General features: G+C 43.6%; 1 protein-coding gene and 1 long non-coding RNA gene across 2 annotated transcripts; one reads left to right on the forward strand and one right to left on the reverse strand.

The window, feature by feature from the left end:
- Positions 1-300: 300 nt before the first annotated feature.
- LOC138440721 (uncharacterized) lies at positions 301-11,242 on the reverse strand. The gene is made up of 2 exons (XR_011257098.1): positions 9,276-11,242; positions 301-2,428 (listed from the first exon to the last, which is right to left on the reverse strand). It is a non-coding gene; the product is annotated as an uncharacterized lncRNA (long non-coding RNA).
- Positions 11,243-11,486: 244 nt separating this feature from the next.
- On the forward strand, positions 11,487-12,315 carry CBY3 (chibby family member 3). The gene is made up of 2 exons (XM_069590287.1): positions 11,487-11,512; positions 11,631-12,315. The coding sequence occupies exons 1-2, from the start codon at positions 11,487-11,489 to the stop codon at positions 12,313-12,315; spliced, it is 711 nt and encodes a 236-aa protein (XP_069446388.1).
- The last annotated feature ends 50 nt before the right edge of the window (positions 12,316-12,365 follow it).

The following is a 12,365-nucleotide window of genomic DNA, read 5'->3' on the forward strand; positions in this document are numbered from 1 at the left end:
CCACACTTCCTACGCCAGACGTGTAGGAATTTCCCCATGCCAAGCAATTCTGTGGCATCAACTGGGTCCCACCATGTAACTCACTTCTGACACTACCCCCTTGAAGACAGCAAGTGTCAGATCCTACAGGCTAAGGACTTAGTTCCATAAGACTGACTCCAGTTCAGATGCTAATTGAAAGTAGTGAATCCTCACGTTACCCACAATTCCAGTCTGACTTGACTATACATTTGAGGTATCCACGCCTTCCTCCCCTTGGATGTGATCATTACTAGAACAGCTCACAGAGTGCAGACACACTTACTTGCATCTATCAGTTTATTAAAGGGTGATGGACAGTCAGATGAGATAAGCAGGCTGAGGCATGGGAGGGTCTGGAGCACAGTCTCACCCCTGTCACCTTCCCAGAACATGGACGTGTTCGCCAACCTGGACACACTCTGAACCCAGTACTTAAGGGATTTTTATGGCAGCATGATCAATCATTAAGCCCGTTTCCAGCGCCTCTCCTCTCTGGAGAATGGCGGAGGGGAGGAGGGGCTGGGAGTTCATGGTTCACCACTCTTTGCGGTGAACAGCTCCCATCTAGGGGTGCACCGTGACTCATTTCGTTAGCCCAAAAGACACTGCTGTACCTCAAGAACTGTGTCAGGAACAGGGGTCAAAGACCATATGTGAAAACAAAAGATATGCCTAATGCTCTTAACACTTAGGAAATTACAAGGGTTTTAGGAACTCTGTGCCAGAAATTGGGGGCAGAGACTGACATATATATTTTCTATTATCTCGCAATACCAACAGAGGAGAAGGAAGAGCTCTTGCTGAGGGCCGATTACTATAAAGTGAATGCTAGTGTGGGAAAAGCATAATTTGGCAATTATAAAGGTAAAGATGGGATCATGTAAGAGTCACCAAAGGATGCTAACTTTAGGGGGAATTTTGAGCAACAGGAGATTTAAATGGTCTTAAAAGTGCCCACAGTAGGGAAGGTTCCTTTGCAACATTTAAATGCAATGCCTAACCAATACAGTATTGTAAAGTAAAATAAAGTAAAAAAAAAAAAAAATGCAATGCCTGTCCCTAGACAGGATCCTGTTCTAGAAGGAAAAAATGCCATAAAGGACATTATTAGTAAGCTGACAAAACTGAAATATGGATGATTGATTATAAAGTAGTATATCAACATAAATGTATAAGGTTGGTAACTGCATTGTGGTTGTAACTGTGTATCATGGTTATGTAAAGAGAATACACACGGAAGCATTTAGGTGCACAGAGCCACGATGCATATAAAAGGCTCACAAATGACACAGGAAATACGGTAAAATGTTGAGTGTAAGAGAATCTAAAGTGTACATTGTTCTCTGCACAAGTTATCTTGAAAAAAATTTTTTTCCTTGCCCAGTTTTTACTTATTTTTTATTTATTTTTGGCTGTGCTCAGGCTTTTTCTAGTTTTGGCCAGCATAGGTTTTTCATTGCATTTGCTTCTCTTGCTGAGCACAGGCTCTAGGCACGTGAGGCTTTAGGAGCTGCGGCATGCGGGCTCAACAGTTGTGACTTGTGACACAAGCGCTCAGTCACCCCGCAGCATGTGGAATCTTCCTAGAATGGGGATCAGACCTGGGTCCCCTGCACTGGCAGGCGGATTCCTAACCACGGTGCCACCAGGGAAGTCCTCCTTGCACAGTTTTAAAATTCACAACGTTAAAAAAAAAAAAAAACAGGCCAGGGGAGCTCCCTGGTGGTCTAGTGGTTAGGATTTGGTACTTTCACTGCTGTGACCAGGTTCAGTCGAGGTTGGGGAACTGAATGGAGATCCCACAATCCCCACAGCATGGCAAAAAAACAAAAAAAAGCCAGGCTCTCATAATTCAAGATGATTGTTCAGAGTTATTTATAGCCTATAGAGCCTATTTTGAAAGTTAGAAGCCTCCAAATAATTCTGTTTTCTGAAGAAAGCCTCAGATTTTCATTTAAATGGTAATAGGCCTGTGTAAAAAGGAATATTCAGGACAACTATGCATGGGCTAATCAAAATATTAACCCACCACACATTCTTTTTTAAATACCTAAAAACATAAGCATACTTACACAAATGTAAAACCATGACTTTTAAATTACCTATAAAACATTCAAATTAATACTTATATAGGACAACAAAACATGTTTTTCTGCTGAAAGTAAGTGCTATTTGACTTGCCATCTGCTTCCAATGACCTGAGGCAGATGTTTTCAAGTTCAGCTGGCACATGCATTGTCCTGTACCATGATGCACATTCTCAGTCCACTTTCCACTCTTCAGAAGACCTTGAAATCTTCCATTCATAGGGAAATTCAGTGCTCTCATGCCTGTCTGCCTGCCTTGCCCTCTGGTGAGCCGCCATCATTCAAACCCAGGTGAAAATTCTCAGGTTCTGGGGCACTTCCTGGTGGTTGTGTAGAGCAGACAGAACATCATCAATACTTTTTTTCAGTTATTTTTAAATTTTATTTTAAGAATTATTCATTTTTATTTATTTTTAATTTATTTAATTGGAGGCTAATTACAATATTGTAGTGGTTTTTGCCATACATTCACATGAATTCACCACGGGTGTACACATGTTCCCCATCCTGAACCCCCTGCCCACTTCCCTCCCCATCCCATCCCTCTGGGTCATCCCAGTGCACCGGCCCTGAGCACCCTGTCTCATGCATCGAACCTGGACTGGTGATCTGTTTCACATATGATAATATACATGTTTCAATGATATTCTCTCAAATCATCCCACCCTCACCTTCTCCCACAGAGTCCAAAAGACTGTTCTATACATCTGTGTCTCTTTTGCTGCCTCGCATACAGGGTTATTGTTACCATCTTTCTAAACTCCATATATATGTGTTAGTATACTGTATTGTTGTTTTTCTTTCTGACTTACTTCACTCTGTATAATAGGCTCCAGTTTCATCCACCTCATTAGAACTGATTTAAATGTATTCTTTTTAATGGCTGAGTAATACTCCATTGTGTATATGTACCACAGTTTTCTTATCCATTCATCTGCTGATGGACATCTAGGTTGCTTCCATGTCTGGGCTATTATAAACAGTGCTGCGATGAACATTGGGGTACACGTGTCTCTTTCAATTCTGGTTTCCTCAGTGTGTATGACCAGCAGTGGCAACAAAATAGAAAGCCCAGAGATTAAATCCACGCACCTATGGACACCTTATCTTTGACAAAGGAGGCAAAAATACACAACGGAGAAAAGACAATCTCTTCAACAAGTGGTGCTGGGAAAACTGGTCAACAACCTGTAAAGGAATGAAATTAGACCACTTTCTAACACCATACACAAAAATAAACTCAAAATGGATTAAAGATCTAAACCTAAGACCAGAAACTATAAAATTCCTAGAGGAAAACATAGGCAAAACACTCTCCAACATAAATCACAGCAGGATCCTCTATGACCCACCTCCCAGAGTAATGGAAATAAAAGCAAAAATAAACAAATGGGACCTAATTAAACTTAAAAGCTTTTGCACAATGAAGGAAAACTATAAGCAAGGTGAAAAGACAGCCTTCAGAACGTGAGAAAATAACAGCAAATGAATCAACTGACAAAGAATTAATCTCAAAAATATACAAGCAACTCCTGCAGCTCAATTCCAGAAAACTAAATGACCCAATCAAAAAACGGGCCAAAGAACTAAACGGACATTTCTCCAAAGACATACAGATGGCTAACAAACACATGAAAAGATGCTCAACATCACTCATTTTCAGAGAAATGCAAATCGAAACCACAATGAGGTACCACTTCACGCCAGTGAGAATGGCTGCTATCCAAAAGTCTACAAGCAATAAATGCTGGAGAGGGTGTGGAGAAAAGGGAACCCTCTTACACTGTTGGTGGAGCAAACTGGTAGAGCCACTATGGAAAACAGTGTGGAGATTCCTTAAAAAACTAGAAATAGAACTCCCATATGACTCAGTTATTTTTTTTAAACAGAAAATTTAAACATTTTCCGCAGAGTATTACAGATTCCAAAGAACGTGGAGGTAACTAATTTTAAGGCAGCGTAGGTATGAGAGGAAGCAATAGCAACCCCTAGATCACCACCACAGTCCCCCCTTGTACTGCATCTCAGCCCTGCTGAAATCACCAAGCCCAAGAGGAAGGCTGAAGGAGAAGCTACAAGAAGAAAAAGCCCAAGGGAAGTGTGAACCAAACAGGGGATGGGCATTCTTTCCTGCTAATGTTGTTCTTTCTAAAAAGGCACCTTGCAGAAAGTGGAGGTACAAGGTGAAGCATGTGTATTTTGGGTTTTACTTTTATTTGCATTTATTTTTTGTGGCATTTATTCCCGGGCCATACGTTTTTGTATCTTCAGTTTCTTCTGGGATATCTTTTTGTTCTGTGCAACCTCCTCTTCTGGTTTAGAAAAAAATCTGTTTTCAGTAAGGGTCATCTCCATGTGGCAAGGAGAGCTCGTGTATGGATTGATCCGACCATGAGCTCTGGAAGTCCTGTGGGCTTTGTTCACCTGGATGCGCTCAATGACCAGAGAACCTACATCTAAGCCCTCAAGTTCAGCATTACTCTCTGCATCTTTGAGCATGTACAGTAAAGCTTCAGCACTCTTTCTGGGCCACCGACCCTGCGTCCAGCCCCACTGTTTGGCCTGTGCACACCTACCAACTCCACCATTGTAACGATGGAATGGTACACACTGCTTCTTTAAAGTGACCTCCTTCAGACGCTTGGTGGCTTTTTGGATATGCACACCCTTAATGACCCGGGCAGTTTCACGAATGTTCTTAAAGTGAACACAAAGATCTGAACCTCTTGATCTGCATGATTTTGTGAGGTTTTCTGGGTCAAGTGAAGAGAGTATCATTTTTAGAGGTCACCTCAGGCAACCGATTGGAAAATGAAGGCATGTGTATTTTGTATAACTATGTTTTCCTTTTTCTGTACTACTTGAATTAGTTTCTATCAGATTTAATATAAATGCAAATATTTATGTTTTTAAAAGCTACTATTAGCACAAACAACCCTTCATTATTTCAGGGAAGGGTAAATATTACTAACAGATTATCTTAGAAATTGGGTTGAAATGATCCTGCGGGTGAACAAGATTTTGCTTTCATGGCTTTAGAAGTATTCTTGGTTGCTAAGAGAAGGGATCCACTGATATTTATAGCTACTATAGCTGTGAAGAAAATAAAATTCTTTTTTAGGACCTCCTTCCTTTTCTCTGTGCCATCAGAATGACCTTTATGTCCTTAAACTCAGGCCTGTCGAGATCTGATTTCTTTACTCCTTTCCTCAAAGGCTCCAAGTCTGGTCTTTTCAGTGACTTGGAGACCAATTCCCTCAAAGAAGCCAGGAACCATTGTTATTGATTGCGGATCCTTAAATTCTATAGTTTTCAGGACTTCCCTGGCAGTTCAGTGGTTGGGGCTCCACACTTCCACTTTTGGCGGGAAGGATGGGTTTGATCCCAGGTTGGAGAACTGTGATCTTGCATGTAGCACTGTGTGGCCAAAAAAAAATTTATATTTTTCATTAAATTTCTTCAAACGTAAGGTCTGCTTGTGAAAGGAGTTAACATGTTAAGTCGGAATTATTCCTCCTCTAAACTTCTTCTGTTCAGACCATCAAAAAAGACTTCCTTGGGTTTTGTAGCTTTTCCTTTTTTGCAGACCATGGGAATAAGGGAAATTGAAAGTTGCTGTATACCATTTCTGATGACCACTCAGGATTTTCCTGAAATGTCATGAGTATAAATGAAAATTAGTTTTAATAACACAGACACAACTAGGGGAGAGCAGAAGAGGGACTGAGGAAGAGAAGGGGAAAGTGGGATTGGCTGGACTAAAACATTCCTGGGCTCTGATTCCATGTTTTCAGACAACCTTCTGAGGGCTGATTCAAGCTTATCCTGATGATAAGAGAGAACTCTGAACAGTGAGCATAAGGATTTATTTGTGGAAACTGACATTCTAATTCTAAAATTAGGACAGAAATTCAATTATATGGAATTAAAATTATATGAAAATTCCAAGGACCTAGAAAACCAAAGCAATCTTCAAAAAAAAGTTTGAGGACTTACATTCCTAGATAAAGATTTACTGTAAACAATAATTAAGAAAATACGGTATTGGTACAAGAATAAAAAGATCAATAGAAGAGCACACAGAGCCCAGAAACAGTCATACATACACAGTCACATGAGGAACAAAAAAGACGTAACCGCAAATAGTGAGGGAAGGCTAATCTTCTATAAATGGTGCTGAGTCAGCTTGTCATCCATATGAAAAACACTATCAACAAAAATTAACTGAAAATGGGACACAAAATGTAAAGTTAAAACAGCAAAATTTCTAGTACGGCAAAGCATTCTTAAATATTACATGAAAAGCATGACTCAAAAGTAAAAATTGATATACTGGACTTTATTCAAATTAAAAACTTTTGCTTTAATAGGCAAGTCAGAGACTGAGGAAAAATATCTGCAAAACATATCTGACAGATGTTTTTCTAATATTAAAGAACTCCTTATACTCAATGAAACAATCCAGTTTAAAAAAACAAAGGGCAAAAGATAAGAACAAAGTCCAATTTATCAATTTTTACTTTGGAGAGTCATTCTTTTTGTGTGATATTTAAGAATGCTTTGTGAAGCTAGACATTTCACCATTTAACTTTACATTTTGTGTTCCATTTTTAGTTAATTTTTGTTGCTAGTGTTTTTCCATATGGATGACAAGTTGACTCAGCACCATTTATGAAAGACTAGCCTTCCCTCCAGAGAAGGCAATGGCGCCCCACTCCAGTACTCTTGCCTGGAAAATCCCATGGATGGAGGAGCCTGGTAGGCTGAAGTTCATGGGGTTGCTAGGAGTCGGACACAACTGAGCGACTTCACTTTCACTTTTCACTTTCATGCACTGGAGAAGGAAATGGCAACCCACTCCAGTGTTCTTGCCTGGAGAATCCCAGGGACGGGGGAGCCTAGTGAGCTGCCGTCTATGGGGTCGTACAGAGTTGGACACAACTGAAGTGACTTAGCGGCAGCCTTCCTTCACTATTTGCAGGTGTGTCTTTATTGTTCAGAATGCGAAGTCAAGCGGTCCTTAGGAAGCATCACTAAGAACAAAGCTAGTGAAGATAATGGAATTCCAGTTAAGCTATTTCAAATCCTAAAAGATGATGCTGTGAAAGTGTTGCACTCAACATGCCAGCATATTGGGAAAACTCAACAGTGGTCACAGTTTTCATTCCAATCTCAAAGAGAGGCAATGCCAAAGAATGTTCAAACTACTGCACAATTGCACTCATCTCACACGCTAGCAGAGTAATGCTCAAAATTCTCCAAGCCAGGGTTCAATAGTACATGAACTGTGAACTTCCAGATGTTCAAGCTGGATTTAGAAAAGGCAGAGGAACAAGAGAGCAAATTGCCAACATCCGCTGGATCGTCAAAAAAGCAAGAGAGTTCCAGAAAAATGTCTATTTCTGCTTTATTGACTATGCCAAAGCCTTTAACTGTGTGGATCACAACAAACTGTGGAAAATTCTTCAAGAGATAGGAACACCAGACCACCTTACCTGACTCCTGAAATCTGAATGCAGGTCAAGAAGCAACAGTTAGAACTGGACATGAACAACAAACTGGTTCCAAATAGGAAAAGGAGTACGTCAAGGCTGTATACTGTTACCCTGCCTATTTAACTTATATGCAGAGTACATCATGAGAAACTCTGGGCTGGATGAAGCACAAGCTAGAATCAAGATTGCAGGGAGAAATATCAGTAACCTCAGATATGCAGATGACACCACACTTCTGGCAGAAAGCAAAGAAGAACTAAAGAGCCTCTTGATGAAAGTGAAAGAGAAGAGTGAAAAAGTTGCCTTAAAACTCAGCATTCAGAAAATGAAGATCATGGCATCTGGTCCCATCACTTCATGGGAAATAGATGGGGAAACAAAGGAAACAGTGAGAGACTTTATTTTGTTGGGCTCCAAAACCACTGCAGATGGTGACTGCAGCCATGAAATTAAAAGATGCTTGCTCCTTGGAAGAAAAGTTATGACTAACTTAGACAGCATATTAAAAAGCAGAGACATTACTTTGCCAACAAAGGTCCGTCTAGTCAAACCTTTGGTTTTTTCAATAGTCATGTATGGATGTGAGAGTTGGACTGTAAAGAAAGATGAGTGCCAAAGAATTGATGCTTTTGAACTGTGGTGTTGTAGAAGACTCTTGAGAGTCCCCTGGACAGCAAGGAGATCCAACCATTCCATTATAAAGGAAATCAGTCCTGAATATTCACCAGGAGGACTGATACTGAAGCTGAACCTCCAAAACTTTGGCCACAAGATGCGAAGAACTGACTCATTTGAAAAGACCCTGATGCTGGGAATGATTGAAGGTGGGAGGAGAAGGGGATGACAGAGGATGAGATGGTTGGATGGCATCACCAACCCGATGGACATGAGTTTGAGCAAGCTCAGGGAGTTGGTGATGGACAGGGAAGCCTGGCGTGCTGTAGTCCATGGGGTCGCAGAGTTGGACAGGACTGAGCGACCGAACTGAACTTTATTGTTCATCATGTGACTGATGAACAGCAAGGTGGGTAACAAATAAACACGTGAAAAGACACTCAACATTATCAGCCAATAGAGAAATCAGAATCACAATTTAGACACACCCACTAGAATAACTAAAATTAAAAGGATTTATCATACTAACTGTTGGCAAGTATGCGGAGGAACAGGAAGACAAACTTTTTCACTGCTGGTGGGGATATGGTACAACCATTTTGGGAAAACTGGTAACTTCATAAAAAAGTAAACATACATGTCATATTACCTAGCCATCCTATTCCTAGGTATTTACTCAAGAAAAACTGAAGCATATGCCACACAAAGACCTTATACAGATAGCTCCTCAATGGGAACAACCCAAACTTCCATCAACAGGTAGATGGAAAAACAAACTGTGGTATTTCCAAGTAATGGATTACTACTGACTAAAAAATGAATGAATTTCAACCTAAAATAATTATGCTGTAGAAATAAAGTAAATACTAAGTAATTCTATTTATAGAAAAGTCTAGAAAATACAAACTAATATATATAGTAATGGGAGCAGAGGAGACTTCTGAAAGTAATGGATATCTTCATTATCTTGATTTTGGTGATGATTTCTTATATCAAATTATCCAAACATATCAAAGAGTATATTATAAATATGTGTAGTTTATTGTGTTAATCATACCTGCTCAAGAAAAAAGTTTTCTGGGAGGTGGCACTACCACTTGGTTCTGCTACATTGTGAGTGCCCCTGGAGCTGGGTGACTCTAGATCCATCAGGACACTGGACGTCCCTGTAAGAGATCCTTGGGGTAAGGAAAGTTAAGTAGAAGTGATGGCAATTGACTGGGCATGCTTGGAGAACAGGGCTGACTCTATTTCCTTCCACTGCTCAACACAGCACTTGTCCTTCAGATAAGCCCAGCTCCTTTGAACCTCTAGCCCCTTCTCATCATTCAGGTCTAGGGATGAAAATCAAGTGCCTTCACTGAGTGCCAATTCTAAATTGGTTCCTATCCCTCATTTTGTTCTAAAGTCACTTCCTGTATTTCTCTTTTCTTCATGGCATGTACCACAATCAGAAATTATTAATGTAGTTATTTCAATTATCTACTTGCGTCATCCCTCTTTTATGCTGCTGACATCCCACAGATCCCTTTACAGGAGGTGCACCCACCCTATAGGTGCCTTAACTTTTGGTTGACAACTCACAGCTACCCCTGCGATGACTGACTGAAATGAGAGGTGGGTGGGGGAAGAAGGGCACAAAAGATTGGCTCCTTGGCAGTAAGGAGCCTTAACTCTGTGGCACAATTGTGCACAGTTCCCTGAGATCTGACTAGAGCTAGTCTCCACCTGAGGTCACGTTCTTGCTTAGCTTTACCTTTTCTCCCTACCCTGTCCTGCTTTCGTCACTTCCATAATAAATCCCTCAAAAAATTCCCAGGCTCTGCTTCTGGGAAATCTGACCCACGACACCCTTGCTTAGCTTCATGAGGGACTATTTTGTTCATCCCCCTCGAACATATTCTTTTCTTAGGTTCTGCTTATGACCTTCTCCCCATCTAAGAATAATGAGGGAATATCTTTGTCCCACCCTAAGAACAGTGCCTGGAACACAGCAGACCCTCAGTAAGTGTGCTGAATGAATACAGGGGCGTGCCCTGGGGTCTGTTTTACAGCTTAGCTGATCTGGCCTAGAGGCATTGTGAGTCACAGCTGGTAAAAAGCAACTGAGTGGTTCAGAGATGGGGCCAGGCCTAGGACAGCAGCTTGGCATCTTTGACACGTCCTCCAGGTGAGGCACAACATGTGAGGATTATAGGGGAAGGGTCCTCTGGAAAGATGCAACCTCAAGGGTGGGCCTGGTTCTATCCTAAGGCTCTACATGGTCTTCCAGAGACATGTCCCTGAGCCAGATCTAGGGGACAGTACTGCCCAGGTTTGTGTGAAAAATAAGTGTGTGTTGAATTAATGGAGGTCTAACAGAGGGAACCCTGCCCCAGGGTTCTTTTCACTCTCCATGGGGCGAAGAGGAATTTAAAAGAAAACATAGCCCTCTTTCTCACACAACAGAATCAGCACTTTTACGAGTGAGGAAAGGGAGAATGGGACATGTCTGTTACCTGGACTTTAGCTTCCTTGAGCATGTAGTCTGCTTGGGATAAAAGTCATACCCAGTCTGCACAACCACTGTTGGCTCAGGTCCTAGCCCATGGCACATGCCTCCACCGAACTGACTACAAGGGACTGTGATCTAAACACACACGTCAGGCTTCCCAGATGGACCAGGAATATCTTGAGGGCGGGCGTAGGCTATGCTTGGGACCCCTCTACCCAAACCACAGCCTGGCACAAAGCAGATGTCAGCTCAAAGTTGTAAAATAAGGGAATGATAAGGGCAATAACACTGTTGGTATGCTAGACATCCACCAGATACTTTTCAGGATGTAGACCTACCACTGCGTTTGCAGTCCTGCAGTAGCGCCCTCTAACCCACAGAAGGAAGTCTAAACTCTGGAGCCTGCCTGTACAGCACCCTCACAGAGCACCCTGGTCTCCCTTTCCAGCTTCCTCTTCTGCTATTAATACCCTACACCGACCCTACCCCAAGCTCTTCCTCACATGCACAACACTGGAGCCTTGCAGAGCCCTTCACTCTGCCTAGAGGCTCTCCCTTATCCACCCACAACGTACCTGTCAAAATTCCTGTGCGTCTTTACTTGCCTCTGCTATCATTCCGTCCTTCCCTAAGGGCCTATTAACCCCTTCCAGCAGCCACTCAGCACTCAAGAGAGCAGGGCTCTGGTCCTTAATCAGCCTACCTAGCCCCAAGACCCGAAAGTGGTCTTTGGAGATGTCTCCAGGAAGACTGCTGCTAGGCGAGTGGGCAGGGATGGACTCCTCAGTGGCCAGCAGCTTGTTAGCCCTGAGCGCCGTCGCAGGCCTGAGCCCTGCCCACCAGGCCTCGTGGTTTTAGGGAACAGGGGGTCGAACAGCTCGCCTGAGCAGGTTGCTCACCCATACTCTTGCTCCCCAGCAGTGCCCCTGGCTCGCCTTTATCATTCTGGACATCGGGGCTTGAGAGGCAAGGGCGCAGCCCGAGTCACCCGGGTCCTCGTGGCTACGCTCCGGGCATCCGTGCGCCTGACAAGGCCCGCCCGGCCCTCGCCCTGGAGGCCTTTGGGTGCCTGGGCTGGGGCTACACCAGCCGCCTGTGGGAGCAGCTGCGGCAGTTCTGGACCGACCACTGCTCGCGGCGCTTCTCACCGCGACGCCCGCCGCTGCGCCGCATCTCCTCCATGTCCACCTTCTACCTGTTGGACCACCAGACGCGCCAGGCGGAGCTAGGCCTCAGCTACGGCTCGCCCCGCACGCGCCTCAGCGACGAGGCCTTCGTGTTCCGCGGCGGACGGTGGACCGCCGAAGGCCAGCCAGCGTGGCGGCCGCAGCTGCCCTCGCAGACCATCGCGGGCTGGAAGGCGCAGGTGCAACGAGTCAAGAGCCAAGTGCTGCTGGAGGAGAACAACTACCTGAAGCTGCAGCAGGAACTGCTTATGGACATGCTGACGGAGACCACAGCCCGAATGCACCTGCTGGAGAAGAAGCTCGACCACGAGGCCAGCCCGGCTGCCGCGGCGTGCTCCTGGCAGAGGAAGATGCGCAAGCGCGAAGGCCCGGGCAGCCTGCCCATGCTCGAGCCGCGGGCTCCGGAGTCGCGGTGACGCAATAAAAGCCGTGCGGCGCATGCGCACCTCGCCCGTCACCTCAGGCG

The sequence above is a fragment of the Ovis canadensis genome, chromosome 5, assembly GCF_042477335.2.
Source record: "Ovis canadensis isolate MfBH-ARS-UI-01 breed Bighorn chromosome 5, ARS-UI_OviCan_v2, whole genome shotgun sequence".
Taxonomy (NCBI): Eukaryota; Metazoa; Chordata; class Mammalia; order Artiodactyla; family Bovidae; genus Ovis; species Ovis canadensis.

Coding starts and splice junctions, on each gene's coding strand:
- CBY3 (XM_069590287.1), top strand. CDS start 11,487: ATGGACTCCTCAGTGGCCAGCAGCTT. Junction 11,513..11,630: donor TCCTCAGTGGCCAGCAGCTT/GTTAGCCCTGAG, acceptor CTTGCTCCCCAG/CAGTGCCCCTGGCTCGCCTT.